At 39.3% G+C, this 23,955-nt stretch overlaps 1 protein-coding gene across 2 annotated transcripts in view; it reads right to left on the bottom strand.

The window, feature by feature from the left end:
* LOC126323604 (intraflagellar transport protein 140 homolog) overlaps positions 1 to 23,955 on the bottom strand; it is a 248,926-nt gene that overhangs the window by 31,219 nt on the left and 193,752 nt on the right. For both annotated transcript variants that reach the window (XM_049994696.1, XM_049994697.1), the window contains 3 exons: positions 19,670 to 19,814; positions 19,357 to 19,551; positions 1,454 to 1,672 (listed from right to left, as the gene is read on the bottom strand). In XM_049994696.1, coding sequence (XP_049850653.1) covers positions 1,454 to 1,672; positions 19,357 to 19,551; positions 19,670 to 19,814 — 559 coding nt within the window. The remainder of the gene's footprint in view (positions 1 to 1,453; positions 1,673 to 19,356; positions 19,552 to 19,669; positions 19,815 to 23,955) is intronic.

The following is a 23,955-nucleotide window of genomic DNA, read 5'->3' as shown; positions in this document are numbered from 1 at the left end:
ACATAACACTGCAAAGTGATATGAAATGGAAGGGGCACATAAGGACAGTATAAGGAAAGGCAAATGGCCGATTTTAGTTTATTGGAAGAATTTTTGGAAATTATGGTTCACCTGTAAAGGAAACTGCCTATATGACACTAGTGTGACCTATGAGTACTGTTCTAGGGTTTAGGATCCCAATTATGTGGGATTAAAGGCAGATGTTGAAGCAATTCAGAAGTGGGCTGCTAGATTTGTTTTCGATAGGTCTCGTCAACACACAAGTATTGCAGAAATGCTTTAAGAACTCAAATGAGAATGCCTGGAGAATAGACAATGTTTCTTTTTTTCTCTTTAACACTATTGAGAAAATTTAGAGAACTGGCAATTGAAGTTGATTGTAGAACAATTCTACCATGGCCAATGAACATTTACATAAGACCCACAAACATAATACTAGAAATCAGCGCCCATGTGTAGGCGTATAGGCAGTCGTTCTTCCCTTGATCTATTTGTGAGTTGATTAGGAAATCAAATGAATGGTAGTGGTACACCACACACCACAGGGTGGTTTGTGGACTATGGATGTAGATGAGGATGTTTGGCAGAAGGTGCCTACAAACCTTTCAGACTGTTTCTTGAGCATTCCACTCTCAAATAGCAGAGGGCAGAAAAGGAACCCCAAAATCTTTCTCTAATTTTGTTGTAATGGTGGTCATTTCTCCCCACATAGGTGGGAGCAAACAAAAGATTTTGGCATTTGATGGAGAAAGTCTGTGACTGAAATAAAAAAGTTCTGCCTGCAGAAAGAAACATCTTTCTTTTAGTAATTGCCAACCCAACTTGCTTATCATACCCATGACACTCTCTCCACGATTTCAAGATAATGCAAATGAGCTGCACTTCTCTGAACTTTTTTGATGCCCTTTGTCAGTCATATCTAGTAAGGATCCCATACTGTGCAGCAATACTTCAGAAGAGAATGGCCAAGCATAGTACTGGCAGTCTCTTTAGACAATGACCATCAATTGGATTAGTGATTGCTGTTCAGTGTTGGATGATCACCACACCAAATTGAAGAATCTGTTACGGCACATGACTAGAATATTACATTGTACATGGCATCTGTCTGACATTTTATTGAAGGACAGACAAGATGCACATTTTGTGGTGGCAAGATTGTGGGTGTGAACGCATATGGCAGTTTATCTCTGAGGCCACACATGCACAGAGCTTTAAAAGTGCAAGTGTGTACCATATGTAATTCAAACTGGGATAACCCACTTCTAATAACCAAGGTATCAGGAGAATGTCTGACCCTCCTCAATCTTGTTCTTCCTTATTTTCATACAAGTGCATTTAGACTAAAATTTCTTTTTACAGGGACTAGGTCTAAAGCTGAATTTCTGATGCCTGTATTTAGAATTAAAATTTACAATATTGTATTATCAATAGAAAAAAAACATACACTTACCTGGGCACAAGCAACATAAAAATTTGCAAGCAGATCATAAGCATGACCTTTAGTGTAGAAAGCAACTATATTCTTCAGAATTTCTGGATCAGATTGCCAGTCTAATGACTGAAGGTAATTAGCTGCCATTACGTAGATGTCACGTTGTCGTGATGTAGTTGCAAAGTAGATAATACGTTCAGTATCGCCTGATTTCAGAAGTGCTTTCATAGCTTTCACCTACAATTAACAAATTAGAAGATATCAAAAAAATTTGTTTAGAATCACCTGTAAAAACATTAAGAATAAATGTTCGTAGAGGGATAAGGTAAAATCATTACATATTACATACAGCTCTAGAAATAACATCTAAATAAGTTTACCAGGATGACACAGCAAGATACTTTACTGTTGACATGACAGTGATTTTATAATTAACAATTAAGCTGCAGCTTCAGTACAATGTAGCTGGCTGAGACACTGCAGATGTGTGTGTGTTTTCTGTATTAGTTAAGTCTGATGGAGGGCATTGCCTGAAAGTTCAGCAACATTTTCAGTCATTTTTACAAATTTAGATGTATTATATTTACTCAGGCAGAAATTACCAACATACATTAGTTGAAAACACAACTCCTAAGGAGATCACAAAATTCATCAGATCACAAGAAAATAGTATTTTGCTCACTCTGATGCTTTTTATACCAGAGTATTGAAATTCTGTGCTGACTTGATAGGACTACCGTTAAACTCTTTCTGTAATCAAGCAGTTACTCAGGACGTATTTCCTGACAGACTTAATTATGCTGTACCAACACTTTTTTTATTAAGCTAGAGATAAGCAAAGTTTCACACCTTCCACTCTTTTCACATGTTTTAAGACAGTAGCCTATCATAGAATATTGACTCATTTTTACAAGCAGAATTTGTTAATCTGACTTTTGCAAGGGATGCTCCCTAGGGAAAGTCTTACAAGACCTCCCAAATGAAGTCCCAACAAAACTACACCAGTAAAAATTATGATATTGATTTATTCTCTTATCTCGCTGAAGCATTTGAGTTTATCATCATAATTATATAGTTACAGTTCGCTGGATGTTAATAATAAGCCTCTTCCACTTCCTTCTATCCATGTATAGCCTGTCATGGGGAACATCGCTCACTGTCCTCCATCTGGCAGTGAGGTCATCCTAGATCATAAACATCGAAAAGGTTCTAAGTCTATCTACAGGGAATTTTCCTTCTACCTCTCTTCCAAATTTATTCAGGTAGGCTCAAACTTCATTATATGCCTGTAGCACTGTAGTCTGGATGTGATGATTCAGTCTCAAAGAGATCTCTTGTTTCAGCTTTCTTCCTCAACTCCTCATTCTTTAAGTTGTTCAATTTTATCTTCTGGGTGATGGATCTAAGAAATTTCATTTTTTGATGCCTCATGTCTTGATGACTCTCTCTTTGTGAGAATGCATGCTTCAATACTATAGGTCAATATTAGTGTGAAGTAGCTGTTCACAACCATTTTCTACTCTGTTCTTTATCTCCTTTCTAATCAAATTATCCCAGGAAATTATACTCATGAGATACAGAAAACTATCCACATGCCCTAGCTGGTGATCTCCTAATTTCATATTTGTGGGATTCCCATCTCGGTTGGCTACCATTATTGTTTTCTTGGTCTCACTGATGTGGAGATTGTATTCCTGCAGTAAGGATTTCTACACAATGAGTCTGGTCTGAACTTCCTCTCCTGTTTCACCCTACATTAAGTTCACCAAATCTTTTCTTGATGATCTTCATCCACAACAATGATGAAAACAGTGGGGACTGTACATTGCCTTTCGTTGTCTGAAACCATAAAGATCACCCGCTTCAACTTGTATACAGCTGTACACTCTTAGTACAGCACTGGGATTTTTCTTACCGGTCCTTCATCTACACTCCTGTCCCTTAGGCACTCCCAGACCTTCTCTCTTGCAACACTACCATATAACTTTTTCACATTTAGGAACACAACTGAGTGACTCAGGGAACAACACTGTAAGTGTCACAGCCATATTTTTTGTGTTATAGGGCAATTGGTGCTACCTATGAACAGCAGGATATAATACACCAGGAAAAAAGTTCTAACTGCACTCAACAGATGTCAGGGCAATGCTTCATGGTAAATGGCAGTGGCTGCCTGCCATGGGAACAATACGGCAAGCGACAGGTAAAATGGCCTGCACTATGTCTTCTGAAATTATAGCTGTATTTGACGAGTTACGAGAAAATGAAGATGTTCTTAGTGATTCTGATATCTCTGACCAGGTTCCTGAGTAAATTCCTCACAACTAAGATGACTGAGAAGTATATAAATTTTCAATTTTTGGTACTAAGTACGTTTCATGAATATAATGGTAATTGCATGTACATACTGTTATGTTCCTGAAATGCATGATATGATGTTATTAATGAATGTTTGCCGTTGAGAGCTTGATGGTGTGTGTATGTATATATCTTCACTCTGCAGTGGAGTGTGCACTGATATGAAACTTCCTGGAAGATTAAAACTGTGTACCAGACCGAGACTCAAACTTGGGACCTTTGTGTTTTGCGGGCAAATATTCTACCGTCTGAGCTACCCAAGCAAGACTCATGCCTGTCCGCACAGAAAGCCTGTGAAAGGCAAAGATCCCAAGTTTGAGTCTCGGTCCGGCACACAGTTTTAATCTGCTAGGAAGTTTCGTCTTCATTTCTATTCACATACATAATAATAATAATAATAATAATAATAATAATAATAATAACAATAATAATAATAAGAAGAACAATAACAACAACAGGAACAGCAATGATAATGATGAAAATAGCAATAATCAAAATCGATGTAAATTGAAAGACTCTCATTGCAATTTCTAACAAATGCTGTGAGCAAAATAAGAATTGGAAACTGGATCTATTCCAGCAGTGTATAATATCATCTGGATGATTTCCAGTCACGGAGCACTACTTGCCCGTTAGTGGTCAAATGATAAGGACATTTGACAGAGATTTTGAGGCAGTTGAAAATTATACATGCCAGCAAGTTCAAACTGTGAAATGTCCAGAAGAGCGGTCTAATATCATCCAGAAATTCAGCCAAGAAGAATCCATTTGCTGTCTATAGCATGAAAAGGTAGAATTTCTTTCAAATAAGACACTTGAAAGAAGCATTTGTCTTCAGAAAGAAGACTGTTGATGGTATGGCTGTCAACATAAGGAATCTATGCAGGTGTAAGGTGGCTTCTGAAAACCCATCTTTATTAATCAGCGAGACATTCTGTCACGATATCTCGCAAGGAGTAAGTAAGAAACATAGGAAGCAAAGCCCATTTCTTGCTCTTTGATTAAAATATGATGTACCCAGAATTGTTGAAAAGAAGGAAGCTGTCGATGTCCTTTCCCTCTTACATCACATACCTCCCGTCCAACATGTTTGGACTGCAGACACATCAGTGATGAATGATTCAGTACTTTCAAGTAATGAGCTATGCATTTAAGCCTTCCAGTAACTCTGTGCAAATGTTTTCATATGATTATCTATCACTATATTTTGTTGTTAGTGTATGTGATTTGGGTAATATAATGTTTACTACATAACAATAGTGTTTATTTTTGTATATTTCACATGTTATAGTCTGTTTCTTGCTCTTTTTATGTCTGTGTTGAAGAATATAAATATTAAAAGCCATCAAGAACCAAATGGACATTAGTATAAAATTATTCAGATTTGTGGATCAACTGCAAACTTTAATCTCCGGAATCTGCAAACTTTCATTTTGGCACATATTATTTTGTTCCCCCAAGCAGCTTGATTAACAGGTTTTTGTTTCTGTTCTGGTATTTTTACATCGCCATGCAGATAATGAAAATTAGATCCAAGGCATATTTCTACTTCTGAAGTCATACTGCTCCTATTCCAGCTTTGGTTCTATGACTATTCTCAATCTTCTTTATATGATCTTCTCTAAAATTTTCAACCCATGCAATGGCAGGATTATTAATCTGTAACTAGTAACCTTCCATCTCCTGCCTTTCTTACATAACTGAATTATAACACTCTTGCTCCTGTCTACAAGCATATTTTTGTGTTGGCACAGTGTTCTGTGCACCTGCCTTCTTCAGGTCCACATAGACTTTATCTGCACATAGGGAATTTCCTTTGGCATACATTTTACAGCTGTCATTGTTTCTGTACAGCTGATGGGAGGCTCCTCGCTGTAGGTCTGAATATCTGATTAAATGGTACGACTGAACCATTCAGTATGTGGTCAAAATGGTCCTTCAAGATTTATCTGATGTGACTTTCTTTTTTAACCAGATTTTCATTCTCATCTTCAAGTGTCTTTATGGGTTTCTTTTTACTTCTGATAACACTATACAGAAGTTTATTAAAGCCTCTGCTATCCTCCTCCAGTTTTGGGCTGAATAGCTGCCATTTTATTTTCATTTTGTAGATCACCAAATTCTGGGCAATGGCCTTGCCGCAGTGGATACACCGGTTTCTGTGAGATCACCGAAGTTAAGCACTGTCGGGCGTGGTCGGCACGTGGATGGGTGACCATCCAGGCTGCCATGTGCTGTTGTCATTTTTCGGGGTACACTCAGCCTTGTGATGCCAAATGAGGAGCTACTCGACTGAATAGTAGCAGCTTCGGTCAAGAATACCATCATAGCAACCGGGAGAGCGGCGTGCTGACCCCACGCCCCTCCTATCCACATCCTCCACTAAGGATGACTGGGCGGTTGGATAATTCTGGTAGGCCACTCGTGGCCTGAAGACGGAGCTATTTAAAGATCATCAAATTCTACTTAGCAAACTAAAATGTTATGGCATTAATGATAGCCCTCTTGCATGAATGGAGTCTTGTCTTATACTAGAATACAGGTCATATTATCACACTGTAAAACAGTAATGAAACTAACCTCTGTCATTGCAGATGTAGGTAAATTTTCATTAAAATAGAACCAATGTAATGAACTAAATATTAAAGCACCATAGAATGTAAATGGTACTGTGGAGGCAGAAGCTTTATATATAGTTAGTGTAAGACAAAAAATTTAAGGGAATGTTTATTGTTAATACAGTGTACGGAGCAAGTTTGTTGGTGTTTCACATTTTAGTGATTCTGACCAAGGTAAACTCATGTTGCAGTATTCTTCTTTGGCACACCAGTGCGGAAGTGGGCACAGACACAACAGAGTGAAAAATACATGCAATATGCATATTTATTTGTGTACAAAAGCCAACTTCAGAATTTTCCATTATGTGAATCTTAGTCTGTCATTGATTGTACTGTGATATATTGTAAAATTTTTAACATTTGCGAGTGCTGTGATAAACTTGTACTATTATCACCAATTATAGGCTTAAAATTGTGTTCTTTTAAAATTTTTGAGAAAAGTAGGCCTATCCTCATTCAAAACAATTGTTCTTTAATTTTTTATTGTACAGTTACATATAAAATAGTTTATTTCTGAGAAATTATATTTTTTTAAGTTACTGGTAAGATATATAACTTTTTTCTTAGCAAATAAGTGTTTGTTGTTACCAGTTCTGCCAAAGAATACATCACCCAGAATTTCATTGTATATCAATGCAAATAAATTAGCACTTTTGAGAATTTTTAGAATCTACCATTGTTCTTTGCATGATCTACAAACAATTTGTAGTAAATCTGCATTTGTGATTTAGTTACTGTAGCAGATAGTCTAACTAACATACTGTGTCACATATAGTTCTCCCTTAAAAAAAGTTGCAGCCCATATATATCATCTGCATTAATCATAAATTAATGCTGTTTTTATATTTGCTAACAACTATAATTAACCTCAAAATCTTTTAGGAAACTAGTAATTTTTACCACCGATTTTTGTGTTGCCTTGACAGAAATCTCATTTTGTGTATTAGCTTCAATTCTTATTGGGAATTAGCAACTTTTTAGCTCAACAGACTGAAAGATAATTTGTTCACTGCCTTGTAATACATTGCACCAGCCGAAATGCATCCCCACTGTGACTGCTGTTCTAGAACATGAGATGACCTGGTTGACGTTTGTAAGCAGCTGGAAATCACCTTGAATACTGTCAAACAATTGGCAGCTGTTGTGAATCAGTGTTTTGGAAGAGCTCCCGAGAGTTGTGTACCTGTGATACTGGTGCCAGGGGTACCTAAGGTACTACCCTATCCTGTGGATTCTGTCTCCACTGCAGAAAGTACAGGATCTGTCATTACTTGTCCACTTGACTGTGAGTGGCTTGTCAGTGGTACATCTAGGCTTCATGTACAGGGTGGATGGGGACCAGCAAGGACTCAGGGTGTTGTGCCAATCCCCCTAACCAACAAGCTCAAATTAGTGGGAGTCACTCCACCTGTTTTTGTCCAGTGTCAAGAAGAGTCAAATGCAAAAGCTTAGGGGTCTATTAATTGTCAGCATTTCAAATATACAGTGAATGATGTACCCCTTATGGAAATGGCAGCAAGGGACAGGAAAGGGCACCAGGTGCACTCAGTGCGAACACATGGGGACCTCATTCAACATGTTGAAGATGCCATTCTAGCAGACATCAAGGGAACAGGGTGCAACCAACTGCAGTTTGTGGTGCATGTTGGAAAAAATGATGCCCGTCATTTCAGCTCCGAGGTCATACTTGGTTCATTCCAGTGACCAGCCTTGTGGAGCTTCAATGAAGCTCACAATTTGCAGCATTGTCCCAAGAAGTGACCATAGCCCTTTGGCTCTGAGACAAGTGGAAGGACTGAACCAGAGACTTTGAAGTTTCTGTGATAAGCTAGGCTGTGACTTCCTGGACATGCACCATAGTGTTGAGAACTGGGTGAGCTGTGCTCTACACATCAAGGGCTGCTAATCAGGTAGCAGGGTTTTTAGATTAGGTGACTCTCCATCCAATCCAGATAACAATAGCAGCAAGGAATCCAGGAGTATCAATGTAACATAGAAAGAAACACCTCTCACAGGTGAGAGTTTTACAGTCCTAATGGTACACTACTGAAGCATTCACAACAAAGTGCCAGAGTTTGAAGCACTCACGAAAAGCAGTGAAGCTCACATAATACTAGGTACAGAAAGCTAACTGAAACCTGGCATTGATAGTAGTGAGATTTTTGGGGAAAATTGAAGTGTATATTGAAATGATAGGCAAGTGGGAAATTGAGGTGTTGTATTTGTCGCAGTAGTCAAGAAACTCATATCCACTGAGATAGAAATTGAAGCTGCATGTGAGATTGTTTGTGCAAGACTCAGTCTTGGAGTGGGGGGGCATAAACTGATAAATGGATCCTTCTGTCACTCACCAGACTCATCTCCTGGTGTAACTGAAAACTTAAGAGAAAACCTCACTTCACTTGTATGTAAGTCCCCAATCACACTGTAACACCAGTGAAGGTTTTAATCATCCAAAAGTTAATTGGGGAAATTACAGTCTTCTTAATGGTGCGCATGATAAGACGTCCTGTGAAACATTACCAAATGCTTTCTATGAAAACTACCTCAAACACATAGTTAGGAACCTCACTCATGATAGATATACAGTATAACCACACTTTTACATTACTGGAATTTTTTGTTGCTCCTGTCAAATTTATTATGTCCACAAAGTTAATTCACACCCTATTTTGTGTCAACATATTTACAATTTTCCCGCAATTTATGCTTTACGAGAAAAAACAAACTGACGTAAACTGATGCTGGCATGATTTTGGCCGTCAAGTAATGTTTACAAACATTACAAGGTTAAGTTTCTTGACACCAGGGCACTCTACTCAGCAGATCTGAAGTGGTAAGCGTATAAAAATTGGAACAATACATGACCTATTTCCTGTGACTGTCAAGCTCCACTCGGCACAGTGCCTGATGGGAGAAACTAGGTTCATTCGTAGTTTCACTCGAATAAAGATACCATGATCGATCACAACCATTTTCAAACTGTCTCTATTGCGCATTTAGAGTTTCATGATTTTTGTGCTCATCATGACACCTTTATATTTAGCATGTTTCATAATTTGGCCACTTGTTTGGCTAGTTGACATCTTCACTGATCACTCACTTTGCACTGCTCAAATTTTTTTGTTTAAAGCGTGCCAATTACATATTTTTTCATGCTGAGCAAATTGTGTTTCAAGAATTTATTCTCATTGTCAAGTGCAGTATTTATGTATGTATTTTTTGTGAGAGTTATAAAAACAAACAATGTGAGTTACAGTTTGCGTCTGTGTGGTTTCCTACATGACTGAGGAAGCACAGTACCTGATAAATTCAAAAAGATGACTGCAGTGCAGGAAACACAGAACACATATGCAAACAACACACAAAATATTTTTGTAAATATCAGCACTGGACAATGAGAAAAAAATTCTTAAGACTTGTGGTGCTAAGCATGAGAAACTATGTAACTGGCGCAGTGTTTTATTGTTTAAATAATGAATGACAGCTGCATGCTTTCCAGAAACATGGACTACGATGTATGAAATTGAGTCAATCATTTCTACTTCCCAGACAGTTATCAGTTTAGGTTACATCAGCGATTTTTGGGGGGGGGGGGGGGGGTAATAAACCTTTATTAGATAATAAACAAGTATGTGACAAGTATTTTGATGCCTATTATGTACATATACCTTAAATAAAGCATGAAAATGCAAGGAGGTATCCTATATGTAACTTTTACAGCTTAAAACATTATTTCCCACATTTTATGCCATTTTTCTGAAGTTCCTTGAAAAATGTAAAAGTGGGTTTTCAGTGTATACTGGATCTAATGGAACAAACAGACTTGACTTGTTTGAGAATGTCCACATAGAAACTGGTATCAGTGACAAGGATGCAGTTGTGGCAACAATGATTACCAAAGAAAAACTAGTACAAGCAGAAAGATATATATGTTCAGTAAACTAGATAAAAAATTGGTAGTTTAATATCTCAATGAGGAAATTGAAACATCCAGCACAGGGCAGGAGCATGTAGAGGAACTATGACTCAAGTTTAAATGAATCATTGACCATTCAGTGGATAGATATGTATCCAGTAGAACAGTTCATATGGGAGGGAACCTCCATGGTATACAGTCACTGTAAAGACACTATAAAGAAACAGAGTGTTGTGTACATAGTTCCGTGTAGTCAGCGCATACACAACTTTCCCACTAGAGCGCTGCCCACTAAGCACAACAGCGAAGGCACAGCGCTCATCCGTCTCCGCATTACGAGATGGCGCTGGTATTATAACGAGTGTACAGACCTCCGATCAGTTAGTCTGCATTTGTCTGCACCAGTCTGCATTAGTCTGTACCAGTCTGTACGAGTTCTACATTTGACTGTACCAGTCTATAGTCAAGTTTCAGTCTGCGCCTAATAAGATTGCCATATTTCTGTACATAGCCATGAAGATAAATGTAATAACACTGCCATAGAGATGGACCAAATTCGGTTCCCGCCGATCCGCATATTAATATGTAATGCAGTCAATGAGATTGCTGCTAACGTAGAACCTTTTCTCCTCGGATCACACTCGCGCAGTGATACATGAACGCACGAGGTATTATAACGAGTGTACAGACCTCCGATCAGTCAGTCTGCATTTGTCTGCACCAGTCTGTACCAGTCTGCATTAGTCTGTACCAGTCTGTATGAGTTCTAGATTTGTCTGTACTAGTCTATAGCCAACTTTCAGTCTGCGCCTAATAAGCTTACCATATTCCTGTACATAGCCATGAAGATAAATGTAATGACACTTTTGTCAAGTATCAGAGATATATGTGAGAATAAGATTAATGTACCAATACCAAAGGAACTTCAGATTGTCAATTGTCAATAGCATCCAGAACCAAATAAAGTAATTTTTATGCTTGTTATTATTTTAATAAATGTGTGTGAAAATTAATCAAGTTCTGTTTAAAGTTGGTCACCATCAATCTGCTACTCTAAGCGTGCAAGTGGCATTTCTATCGTCTGACCTAGCAGCAGAAGATAAACACACCACGATAAGACCACGAGACATATTGCTGACACTCATCTACTTCGTTAGAGCGACAAGTCAAATAATCTGATGGTGTGTGTACTGAAGCTCTTACAGTACGCACACTACACAGAGATTACTGCACAACAGGTGTAAAGCAAAGTGTAGGGCTGTAGATAGAGAGACACTGAATACAATAATATGTGATGCCTTCAATGACTACCATAGCAGAATATTGTCCAATGATATTTCACAAAACCCAAAGAAGTTCTCATTGTATGTAGAAGTTGTCAGTGGCACCAAAGTTAGTGTCCAATCTCTAGTAAATGAGACAGGAACTGAAACGGATGGTAGCAAAGCAAAAGCTGAAATCCACTTTCAAATGTTCCTTTACAAAGGAAAACCCAAGAGAACTGCTCCAATTTAATACCCAATGATTTGGGTGAAGGTCACGGTTAAAGCAGGCTCAGACATGGTAATTGGATGTCTCTATAGGCCCCCGGGCTCAGCAGCTGTTGTGGCTCAGCACCTGAAGAATAATTTGGAAAATATTTCGAGTAGATTTCCCCACCATGTTATAGTTCTGGGTGGAGATTTTAATTTGCCGGATATAGACTGGGAGACTCAAACGTTCATAACGGGTGGCAGGGACAAAGAATCCAGTGAAATATTTTTAAGTGCTTTATCTGAAAACTACCTTGAGCAGTTAAACAGAAAACCGACTCGTGGCGATAATATATTAGACCTTCTGGTGACAAACAGACCCGAACTATTTGAATCAGTTAATGCAGAACAGGGAATCAGCGATCATAAAGCGGTTACTGCGTCGATGATTTCAGCCGTAAATAGAAATATTAAAAAAGGTAGGAAGATTTTTCTGTTTAGCAAAAGTGACAAAAAGCAGATTACAGAGTACCTGACGGCTCAACACAAAAGTTTTGTCTCAAGTGCAGATAGTGTTGAGGATCAGTGGACAAAGTTCAAAACCATGGTACAATATGCGTTAGATGAGTATGTGCCAAGCAAGATCGTAAGAGATGGAAAAGAGCCACCGTGGTACAACAACCGAGTTAGAAAACTGCTGCGGAAGCAAAGGGAACTTCACAGCAAACATAAACATAGCCAAAGCCTTGCAGACAAACAAAAATTACGCGAAGCGAAATGTAGTGTGAGGAGGGCTATGCGAGAGGCTTTCAATGAATTCGAAAGTAATGTTCTATGTACTGACTTGGCAGAAAATCCTAAGAAATTTTGGTCCTATGTCAAAGCGGTAGGTGGATCAAAACAAAATGTCCAGACACTCTGTGACCAAAATGGTACTGAAACAGAGGATGACAGACTAAAGGCCGAATTACTAAATGTCTTCTTCCAAAGCTGTTTCACAGAGGAAGACTGCACTGTGCTTCCTTCTCTAGATTGTCGCACAGTTGACAAAATGGTAGATATCGAAGTAGACGACAGAGGAATAGAGAAACAATTAAAATCGCTCAAAAGAGGAAAGGCCGCTGGTCCTGATGGGATACCAGTTCGATTTTACACAGAGTACGCGAAGGAACTTGCCCCCCTTCTTGCAGCGGTGTACCGTAGGTCTCTAGAAGAGCGAAGCGTTCCAAAGGATTGGAAAAGGGCACAGGTCATCCCCGTTCTCAAGAAGGGACGTCGAACAGATGTGCAGAACTATAGACCTATATCTCTAACGTCGATCAGTTGTAGAATTTTGGAACACGTATTATGTTCGAGTATAATGTCTTTTCTGGAGACTAGAAATCTACTCTGTAGGAATCAGCATGGGTTTCGAAAAAGACGTTCGTGTGAAACCCAGCTCGCGCTATTCGTCCACGAGACTCAGAGGGCCTTAGACACGGGTTCACAGGTAGATGCCGTGTTTCTTGACTTCCGCAAGGCGTTTGACACAGTTCCCCATAGTCGTTTAATGAACAAAGTAAGAGCATACGGACTATCAGATCAATTGTGTGATTGGATTGAGGAGTTCCTAGATAACAGAACGCAGCACGTCATTCTCAATGGAGAGAAGTCTTCCGAAGTAAGAGTGATTTCAGGTGTGCCGCAGGGGAGTGTCATAGGACCGTTGCTATTCACAATATACATAAATGACCTGGTGGATGACATCGGAAGTTCACTGAGGCTTTTTGCAGATGATGCTGTGGTGTATCGAGAGGTTGCAACAATGGAAAATTGTACTGAAATGCAGGAGGATCTGCAGCGAATTGACGCATGGTGCATGGAATGGCAATTGAATCTCAATGTAGCGAAGTGTAATGTGATGCGAATACATAGAAAGATAGGTCCCTTATCATTTAGCTACAAAATAGCAGGTCAGCAACTGGAAGCAGTTAATTCCATAAATTATCTGGGAGTACGCATTAGGAGTGATTTAAAATGGAATGATCATATAAAGTTGATCGTCGGTAAAGCAGATGCCAGACTGAGATTCATTGGAAGAATCCTAAGGAAATGCAATCCGACAACAAAGGAAGTAGGTTACAGTACGCTTGTTCGCCCAATGCTTGAATACTGCTCAGCAGTGTGGGATCCGCACCAGGTAGGGTTGATAGAAGAGATAGAGAAGATCCAACGGAGAGCAGCGCGCTTCGTTACAGGATCATTTAGTAATTGCGAAAGCGTTACGGAGATGATAGATAAACTCCAGTGGAAGACTCTGCAGGAGAGACGCTCAGTAGCTCGGTACGGGCTTTTGTTGAAGTTTCGAGAACATACCTTCACCGAAGAGTCAAGCAGTATATTGCTCCCTCCTACGTATATCTCGCGAAGAGACCATGAGGATAAAATCAGAGAGATTAGAGCCCACACAGAAGCATACCGACAGTCCTTCTTTCCACGTACAATACGAGACTGGAATAGAAGGGAGAACCGATAGAGGTACTCAGGGTACCCTCCGCCACACACCGTCAGGTGGCTTGCGGAGTACGGATGTAGATGTAGATGTACCACTGAAAAGATGAATGAAATAAGTATTATTGTCAGTGGTGTTCAGAATCAGCTTTGTTCAATTTTAAACAAATCTCCAGGGTACAACTGGATCTCTGTCAGATTCTGTACTGACTCTGCAGCTGAGTTACAAGAAGGAAAGAAGTGATCCACAAAACTATCATCCAATATCCTTGGCATCAGTTTGTTATACAATCTTAGAACATATTCTGAGCTCAAATGTAATGAGGTATCTTGAACAGAATGACCTCTTCAATGCTAAACAGAATGGATTATGTAGATTAGATTAGTTTTTCATTCCATAGATCTGTGTTGAGGAGATCCTCGTGGATGTGGAACATGTCACTTTTTTTTATTGTTTTTGTACTAATAGTATAAATATATATAACACATCATTTGTTTCTATTAAAAAATTCGTCAATGGAGTAGAATGAGTTGGCCACTAGTAAGTCTTTCAGGCTCCTTTTAAACTGATCTTTATTTGTAACTAAATTTTTTATGTTTGCTGGCAAATTATTGAAGATGAGTGTTCCTGAGTAGTGTACCCCTTTTCGAACTAAAGTAAGTGCTTTTAAGTCCTTGTGCGGATAATTTTTCTTCCTGGTATTGTATGTATGAACTGAACTGTTTGTTGGAAAAAGAGATATATTATTTAGGACAAATTTCATTAAGGAGTAAATATACTGAGAAGCAGTAGTTAGTATACCCAGTTCTTTGAAGAGGTTTCTACAAGACGTCCATGAGTTTACTCCACAAATAATACATAATACACGCTTTTGGACTCTGAAAACTTTTGTTTGACTTGAAGAGTTACCCCAAAATATTATACCATATGACATTATGGAATGAAAGTAGGCAAAGTATGCAAGCTTTTTCACTTTTATGTTGCCTATGTCTGCTAACACTCGAATTGCAAATACAGATTTGTTAAGGTGTTTCTGCAGTTCTGTGGTGTGCTCCTCCCAACTGAATTTATTATCAAGTTGTAATCCCAGGACTTTAAGACTGTCAACCTCTTCTATCTGCTCTTCTTCATACTTTATGCATATGCTGGGTGGAAATCTCTTACAGGTTCTGAATTGCATGTAGTGAGCCTTTTCAAATTTTAATGTGAAACCCAACTTGCACTTTTTTTGCATGACATACTGAAAGCTTTGGATCAAGGCAGTCAGGGAGATGTAGTATTTCTTGGTTTTTGAAGAGCATTTGACTCAGTACCACACCTACACCACACCTAAGCTAATTGTCAAAAATATGAACATATGGGGTATCAAGTGTAATTGTGACAGTATTGAGGAATTTGTGGTAGGGAGGACATAGCATATTATATTGGATGGAGAATAACTGTCAGATGTAGAAGCAACTCCCCAGGGAAGTGTGTTGGGACCCTTGCTGTTCATGTTGTTTATTAATGGCCTTGGAGACAATATTAATAGTAACCTCAGACTTTTTGCAGGTGATGCACTTATCTATAATGAAGTATTATCTGAAATAAACTGCATAAATGTTCAGTAAGATCTTGATGAGATTTCAAAGTCATGCAGAAATGGGTAACTTGCTTTAAATTTTCAGAAATGTAAAATTGTGCACTCCACAAAATGAAAAAAAAATGTAGTATCCTATGACCATAATATCAATGAGTCATTGTTGGATTTGGCCAACTCATAAAAATACCTAGGTGTAACACTTTGTAGAGATATGAAATGGAATGATCACATAGGCTCAATCGGGGATAGAGCACGTGGTAGACTTCAGTTTATTGGTAGAATACTGGTGAAGTACAATCAGTCTACAGTCTTGCAAAGTATTCGTGTGACCAGTTCTAGAATTTTGCTCAAGTGTGTGGGACCTGTACTAAACAGTACTAATGGGGGATATTAAACATAGACACAGAAGATAACACGAATGGTCACATGTTTGTTTGACAGTGGGAGAGCATCACAGAGGTACTGAAGGAACTAAACTGCAAGATTCTTGAAGAAAGATGTAAACTATACCGAGAAAGTATTAACAAAGTCTGAAGAACCAGCTTTACATAATGATGCTAGGAATATACCACAATCCCTTATGATCTCTCACATAGGGATCATGAGGATAAGATTAGAATAATTACTGCATGCAGAGAGGCACTCAAGCAATCATTCTTCACACGCTCCATATGTTAATGGAACGGGACAAAATGCTAATAACTGGTACAATGGGATGTACCCTCTGCCATACATCTCACAATTGTTTGCAAAGTGAATGTGAAATACTGAATTTTACATAAGACTGGTGCTACAGTATCACATGCTGCAAAAAGGTTTCAGAGTAGTATTTTTTTCTTTGGTGGGATTTATGATTGATTGCCTCAGTATAGTTCCATCTGTGACAAAAAGTGACAACTTTACTATAGCAAAAAGAAATTCAGTCAAGAAAACTAGTAAGCTATGAGATGGAACCATCCTGGCATTTTCCTGGAATGATTTTAGGGAAATCATGGGAAACCTAAATCAGGAGGGCCGGATGCGGGATTGAACTGTTGTCCTCCCGAATGCGAGTCCAGTGTGCTAACCACTGTGCCACATCACTCTGTTAACCTTCAGGAGGCAAAATGCACATAGGGACTACAGAAAGTAAGTTATACTTGTTGTTCCACACTAAGACCATTGCACAACAAGAGTGGTGCATTTTCAGATGAGACTGCAGCGATGTTCCATGTTTCCTGCAGAAACAGTTCTGCTGTGGTGCAGATAATAGGTGCAAAACACTTTTTCTGAAAATTATTCTGCGCAGTTAGTTCAAGTAAACAGTTGTGAAAACACACTTGACCTCTTAGCAAGCTCTAAACTTAGCATGGACTTTAATGTGAGATGCTTACAATCATTTCCAAAGTGAAACTTTGTCTTGGAACCTGGCAGAAAATCCAAAGAGATTCTGGACGTATGTAAAGTGTGCTAGCAACAAGACACACTCAACACCTTCTCTGCATGGTAGCAAGTTGACTGGCACTTCGTTTCAGGATTTGTCTCATCCATTGTCACAATGCTGAAAAGAAAGTCTCATTTATGTCATTGTGTGTAACATTGCCTGGCAACATGCATGCAGCCTTGTGGTTATCTGTCAGAATTCATGGAACACACTTTTCACATTTTCAGGCCTTCATGCAGGATTGTGTGCACAGATCCCATAGAAATGCTAATTTTTGATGTGATGTGTTTCACAGTCATTCAGAAATCCTTTACACAGCTTTCTCCACTCGCTCGACCTTGTAGGCAGAGTCTTGTGCGAGGCCGAGACTGTCTTGGTTTGTTGTCTCACAGTGTTCTGCCTTCTTTGAACTGTTGCATCCATGAATAGACATTAGATACGCCCATAGCACCGTCTCACTCAAATGGTGATGAATTTCAATTGGTTTCAAACCATGCAAATGTAAAAAAATGACTGATTGTACATTATTATTATAACGAAAACTTCACCAATTTTAAGTCTTTACTCTTGATGTTGCCTTGTAGTTGTGTGTGATGTACAATGCTGCCTGCCATCTCTGTCTGTTTTCAGTCCTGAGAGAGATAGAGAGAGAGAGAAAGAAACAATTACTTGCCTGCCATTATAATGTGTAACTTATTTTTTGGAGTCTCCTGGTAATGCTGCTACTAGACACACATGAAACGAATGAAAAGTGACACTTTCTAGTTTTTGGAACTAATCATGCTTTCCTTGGGAAGGAGACAGGAGTAGACACGGGAAGCTAAAAAGGAAACAAGTCACTCAGCAGGCACCAGTATGAGGGGACCACCTGCACAGACACCACTATGAGAGGGACCACCTGTAGTATCTACTATGTATCTTAGGACTTAGGTCCTTCTGCCATGCAGCTTTGTCTAATGGGTTGCCAACCTGACAGTAACAAAAACATATTTATTTTCATGATTGCAGGAAGCGCTACTTGGACACGCGGAGTCAACATCGCTGCATTATTTCCTTACATCTGTCCTGTTTATGAAAATAGAGTGGGACAAGTAACCTTCAGCTCAGCTGGTATTCAGCAAGCCATATGGCTCCAGAATAGCTAGTTGAATCATAATTCTAGTGAAGTGAAGTGATCAGCAGTTATCTCCAAGATCTACACACAGTTATCCCTGAATTGGCTAGCAATGATCATCGAATAATTTCGAACAATCTTTCGTATTTTTACTCTGGTTTAAAATATTTACAGACTGGACAATGCCCAACATGCCGGATAGCATGGTTTGGACTTTAAATCAGGAACACTTAACTTAACCAGTTTGGACTTCACTTTTAAATGAACTTTACTGAATTTGTGCATTTTATCCAACAACTCTTCTTAGGACTCATACTTTATACATCGTGCCTTGAATAAATGTGGAGACTTTTATGAAGACTGTCCTTTGTAGTTCGTAGCCACCTTGGAGAAACTGACATTTTTCTGGCATGCAATATGGCACACTGTGACTGCTGTCATAGCAGTCTGCCCCATCCTCACTACATGTGGGGTCCTCTCATCCTTGGGTCTGAGTGACCTTCCCTTTCTTTTAACTTTCCTCAACCCTTCCTTCTCTCCCCACTGAGGAAGGAGCTATAATTTCACATAGCTAGGAAACACCACACTTTTCCTTTTACAGTTTATTATTTTGATACTGAAAAGTGCCAGTGCCAAGAAGAACCATAGAGTACAAATAAATGATTCAAGAACTGAAAAACAAATGTGTCATCAGAAGTAAATTAAAACAGAACTTTCTAAGGGAAATTTCATTACACGCATCTATTCAGCTACAAACCAGATCTTGTGGTTTTTTAACAAACTAGGTTCAAGCAGAGTAAATTTGAAAACTCAGATTTTGCTATTTTGAATAAAACTATAAATATTAGCAAGGACTATTAAGTACTGAACATGAATATCAAAGTCATTTTATTTTCCCTCTCTTATTGTTAGTGTGGCAATAGTACACCTAATTAAAAACTCACAGTGCTTCCAGCTTGCAGAAACTTTTTAGCAGCAAGATGATAATTTGCTTGTACAACAGCACACTCTGCCACCTTCTCTAGAACATGCACTCTTGTTGCTTCGTCAGTTTCCCCTTTTGCCAAGGTCAGCTTCTCTGCAAGTTCCTCTGTCACAGGAACATTATGTTCCAGGCACAGCTCCAATGCTTCTACATGCTACATAAAAAGAGCAGTTTATTGTATTGTTAACTGGCAGAAATTCTCTAAACTGAAAGTATTGTATTATGTTACATTCCTGTTCTTTACTCTTACTTTTTAACTACATAATTATTACCTGCTTTGTCACCGCCAAGAGGTCAACAGCTTTTTCATATTGCTTGTTTTCAAAAAAGAACTGAGCACATTTTTGTACCAATTCAGGATCAGATTTAGCATCCAGGTCAACAGCAATATACTGCAAAGCATTGTACTGCTGTGTTCTGAAAGAGAGGAGATGAAATGAGATTTATAAATGTGTGAAACAATCCTGGAACATGAAAGGTGACAACACAGATTTACATACGTGAACTACACCACCCCTGCTACTACTTTAGTAATGAGATTATGGGTATAAAATTAAGCAAATATTTAAAATTACCACACTGTACTGAGGAAGATTGAAATAAATAGACAACATCACATTACTTGGAAAGAGACAGTTTGCATCCACAAGCTTCTTTCTCGGCAGGAAAGGAAGAAACAAAAAAAAGACAAACATTAATAACAATGTCACTTTTTGAAAATTGGAGAACTAATTTAAACAATGGAAACTCCAGGTTGGTCTATCAACAGCATTATGAAAAGGATAGTTTGCTACTCACCATACAGGATGTGGGGACAGTAGGTTACTGTATGTTGTGGCTGGGATAATTTCGGGAGTGGAGATGTCTTTTAAAGACAATTCCCATCTGCACAGTTCAGAAAAGCTGTTGTTGGATGACCCATATTGTGAAGCAGCCCTTTATATCAAGAAAATTCTGTTCATTTGCATGTTGTGCCATATGGTGGTCTACTGTGTTCTCAGTCACAGTTTAGTGGTGGCCACTGATTCTGGTGGACAGCTGGTTGGCAGTCATACCAATATAAAAAGCTGTGCAAATGATTGCAGCAAAGATAGTGTATGGCACAGCTGCTTTCACTGCTGCCCGCATGGCACTCTCCTATACTAACCTGTTTAGGGGCCATCTAGAGAAAATCTTTCTACCTGCCCAAACCTCCAAACCCCTGGTCTGGCTCAGGTTCATTGATGATATCTTCACGATTTGGACTTATGGCCGAGACACCCTATCCTCATTCCTTCACAACCTCAACATCTTCTCTCCTATCTGCTTCTGGTCCTCCTCAAGTCAGCATGCCACCTTCCTGCATGTTGACCTCCTCCTCTGTGATAGCTCTGTCCACACCTCTGTCCACATTAAACCCACCAACCACCAACAGTACCTGCAGCTGCCATCCCTTCCATATGGAAAAAATCCCTTTCATACAGCCTGGCCACCTGGGGAAGGGGCATCTGCAAAGACAACTACCCTCTTGCCCAGTATGCTAAAGGTCCCACCAAGGCCTTCATGACAGGCACTATCACCCATACCTAGTGTGCAACAGATCTCCTGTTCCTTTTCCCACAATTTCCCAATCCTTTCACCAACCCCAAGAACCAGCCACAAAGGAGAGGTCCTTCATCACCCAATACCACCCCGGACTGCAACAACTGAACCATATCCTTTGTCAGGGCTTTGATTGCGTATCATCATGCCCTGAAATGAGGGACCTCCTAACCAAGATCTCTCCCCACCCCCTCCCCCCTTAAAGTGGTGTTCTGCCACCCATCCAATCTTGACAACACCCTAATCCATCCATATGCCAGTCCAAATCACTTGCCACACAGGGATCATATCCTTGGGGTGAAGACCTGTCCAATGCACCCACCCAGCACTTCCTGTTCCAGTCCTGCCACGGGCTTATCCTACCCCATCAGGGACCAAGCCAGCAGTGAAAGCAGCCACATCAATAACAGCTCTGCTGCAAAGATTTGCACAGCTTTTTATCTTGGTATGACTACCAATCAGCTGTTCACCAGGATGAACGGCCACCGCCAAACTGTGGCCAAGAGCAAAGTAGACCACCCTGTGGCACAACATGCAGCTGAACATAACACACTTGATTTCATTGGTTGCTTGACTACCCGAGCCATCTGGCTCCTTCCTTCCAGCACCAGCTTTTCTGAACTGCACAGATGGGAGTTATCTTTGCAACACATTCTCCCTCCCATAATTATCCCAGCCTTAACCTACGGTAGCCTACTGTCCCTCCAGCCAACAGTTTCCATTCCCTCTGTTGTATCACCTCCCTATCCAAGTCCCCTCACCCTCATTGTGTGCTGCCCTTTGCCAATGCTCCCACCTGTTTTTCTCCTTCTCTGCTACTCTCCTTTTTCAATCTCCTCCCCCCACCACCTCCCTCCCCTACAGTCTCCTGAAGCTGCATCCCACAGTCTTTTCATGTCTCCATCTAGTCCCAGCATGTTTTGCCAGACAGCACTCTTCTCTCTCCCCACTCCTATCGTACTATCTCTCATCCTCCCATGCTCCACTACAAACTGATGCCTTCATTCATTGTGACAGATACTTTCTGGGTCAAGCTGCCAGTGACAACGGTTATGCATCCATGAGGTATGCCTTCTTTTGTGACACTCTCTCTCTCTCTCTCTCTCTCTCTCTCTCTCTCTCTCTCTCTGTGTGTGTGTGTGTGTGTGTGTGTGTGTGTGTGTGTGTGTGTGTGTGTCATTGTGCCTGTCTGCAACTCAAAGTGTCATATTTGAAGATATAATTTATTCTGAATAAAGAGTCACTATACAAGTGAGAATGAATCTTCTGAGAAAACAGGCATCTGTTTTAGAAAGTATAACACTAGTGCCACACTGTACTCAGTGCTGTTGATGAAACAATAATTTAAGGTATAAAACACACATTTGAACCATCAGCTGCTGTTTTTTTAAACCCAAATATCAACCAGTTTCAGTCTTTGACCATCTTAACGGATACTATAGGGGTAAAATGGTTTAAGCCACCACATTACATTATTCATTACTTGAATAATGTGTAATGCCTGCCATGAATACTAATATAAGCACAGAACTTTTAGAAGCAAACATACGAATACTAAATGTACATAGAGCAGTACAGAGGAGAAGATTAGGTGTCTCGATCTTCTCTTCAGTCCTGTCTGTGTACATTTAGTATTCGTATGTTTGCTTCTAAAAGTTCTGTGTATATTTATATTCATGGCATGCATTACACTTAATTAAAGTAATGAATAATGTAATGTGGTGGCTTAAACCATTTTACCCCATTAAGATGGTCAAATACTGAAACTGGTTGATGTTTGGGTTTACAATTAAAGCAGCTGATGGTTCAAATATGCATTTTATACATTACTTAACAACTGTTAAAAGTCATCTTCCAAAAATGCTTGAAAAATTTAAGGGTCTTGGTCCTGCACAGGTCTTCATGATGAAGAGTTGATAAATTATTTCTGTGATGTTACATAGGTGTCGTGTAATACTCACAACAGACTGCATCATGGAAGTTTAAAATGAGTAATATACATCCAGATGTTTTATTTTGTGTTAATTAAAGCTCTTAATATGTATTAGAGAAGCAGACACAACATATTCACCCTAGCCTGCCACTAATCAGTGAAATCATCAGGAAGCACAAGAGTGCAATCAATACAAGACTCTACGGTAACAACACTCTCCTGTAGTGTTCAAGTTACTACAACCAGTTACTCTCCAAGTTAATACAAAGCAGGAAACTAACTCATCTAGTTCGGTGCACTTTTAACTACTGTTGGAAGTTGTCAGGGTGTGAGGAGTGTATAAAATTCAATAAATACCATGAACTGCTAAGAACATCTGTTGTGCTAAGGCCTCAAGAGCAAGGGAGTGAGGCAGATAATTCAATTTTGCTTAACACTAAGATGTAACTTCATAGCAAATATTAAGTTACATAGTTTTTTTCCATTATTTCATCTTTTGCTTAACTTTGTGCAAGAGCCAAGAAACCCGACAACTGTTGACTGCAACTGGCAACCTCCTTATTACTCATCTTTGAGGCAAATTAAACCAGTACAGCTGTACTGAAGCAGCATGCCCAGTACTACCACCTTGGACAGAATGTTTAATTTTGAATGGACTACACTGCTGTGCATGGCCTCTGAATTCTGAAACGGCATTATGAAGGAGGCCATCGAATTAGCAGCTGTAAAGACTCCCTAAACAGAGGCAGAGACTAACAGCTGAGCTCATCATAGGACCCATTTCTGACAACAATATTCTGTGAGCATGCCCAGATAAGAGACATTTCAAAGGGATGTGAAGTGAAGGCCAAATGACACTCAGGTACTTTAAAGGTGTTCAATAAGCTTACCTAGTTGGAAACCCACAAACTTAATATCAGTTCAACTCACTGAGAAAGAATGACACTTTCATAACTGGGAATGATGTAACACTTGTGTCAAGTATCAGCTTCATGAAAACTAGAAAACTGTATTTTCTGTTTCTTTTCAAAGCTGGAAGACTAA

The sequence above is a fragment of the Schistocerca gregaria genome, chromosome 2 (genome assembly GCF_023897955.1).
Source record: "Schistocerca gregaria isolate iqSchGreg1 chromosome 2, iqSchGreg1.2, whole genome shotgun sequence".
Lineage (NCBI taxonomy): Eukaryota > Metazoa > Arthropoda > Insecta > Orthoptera > Acrididae > Schistocerca > Schistocerca gregaria.
Note: the sequence above shows the minus strand (reverse complement) of the source record. Positions and strands in the feature narration are given on the sequence as shown.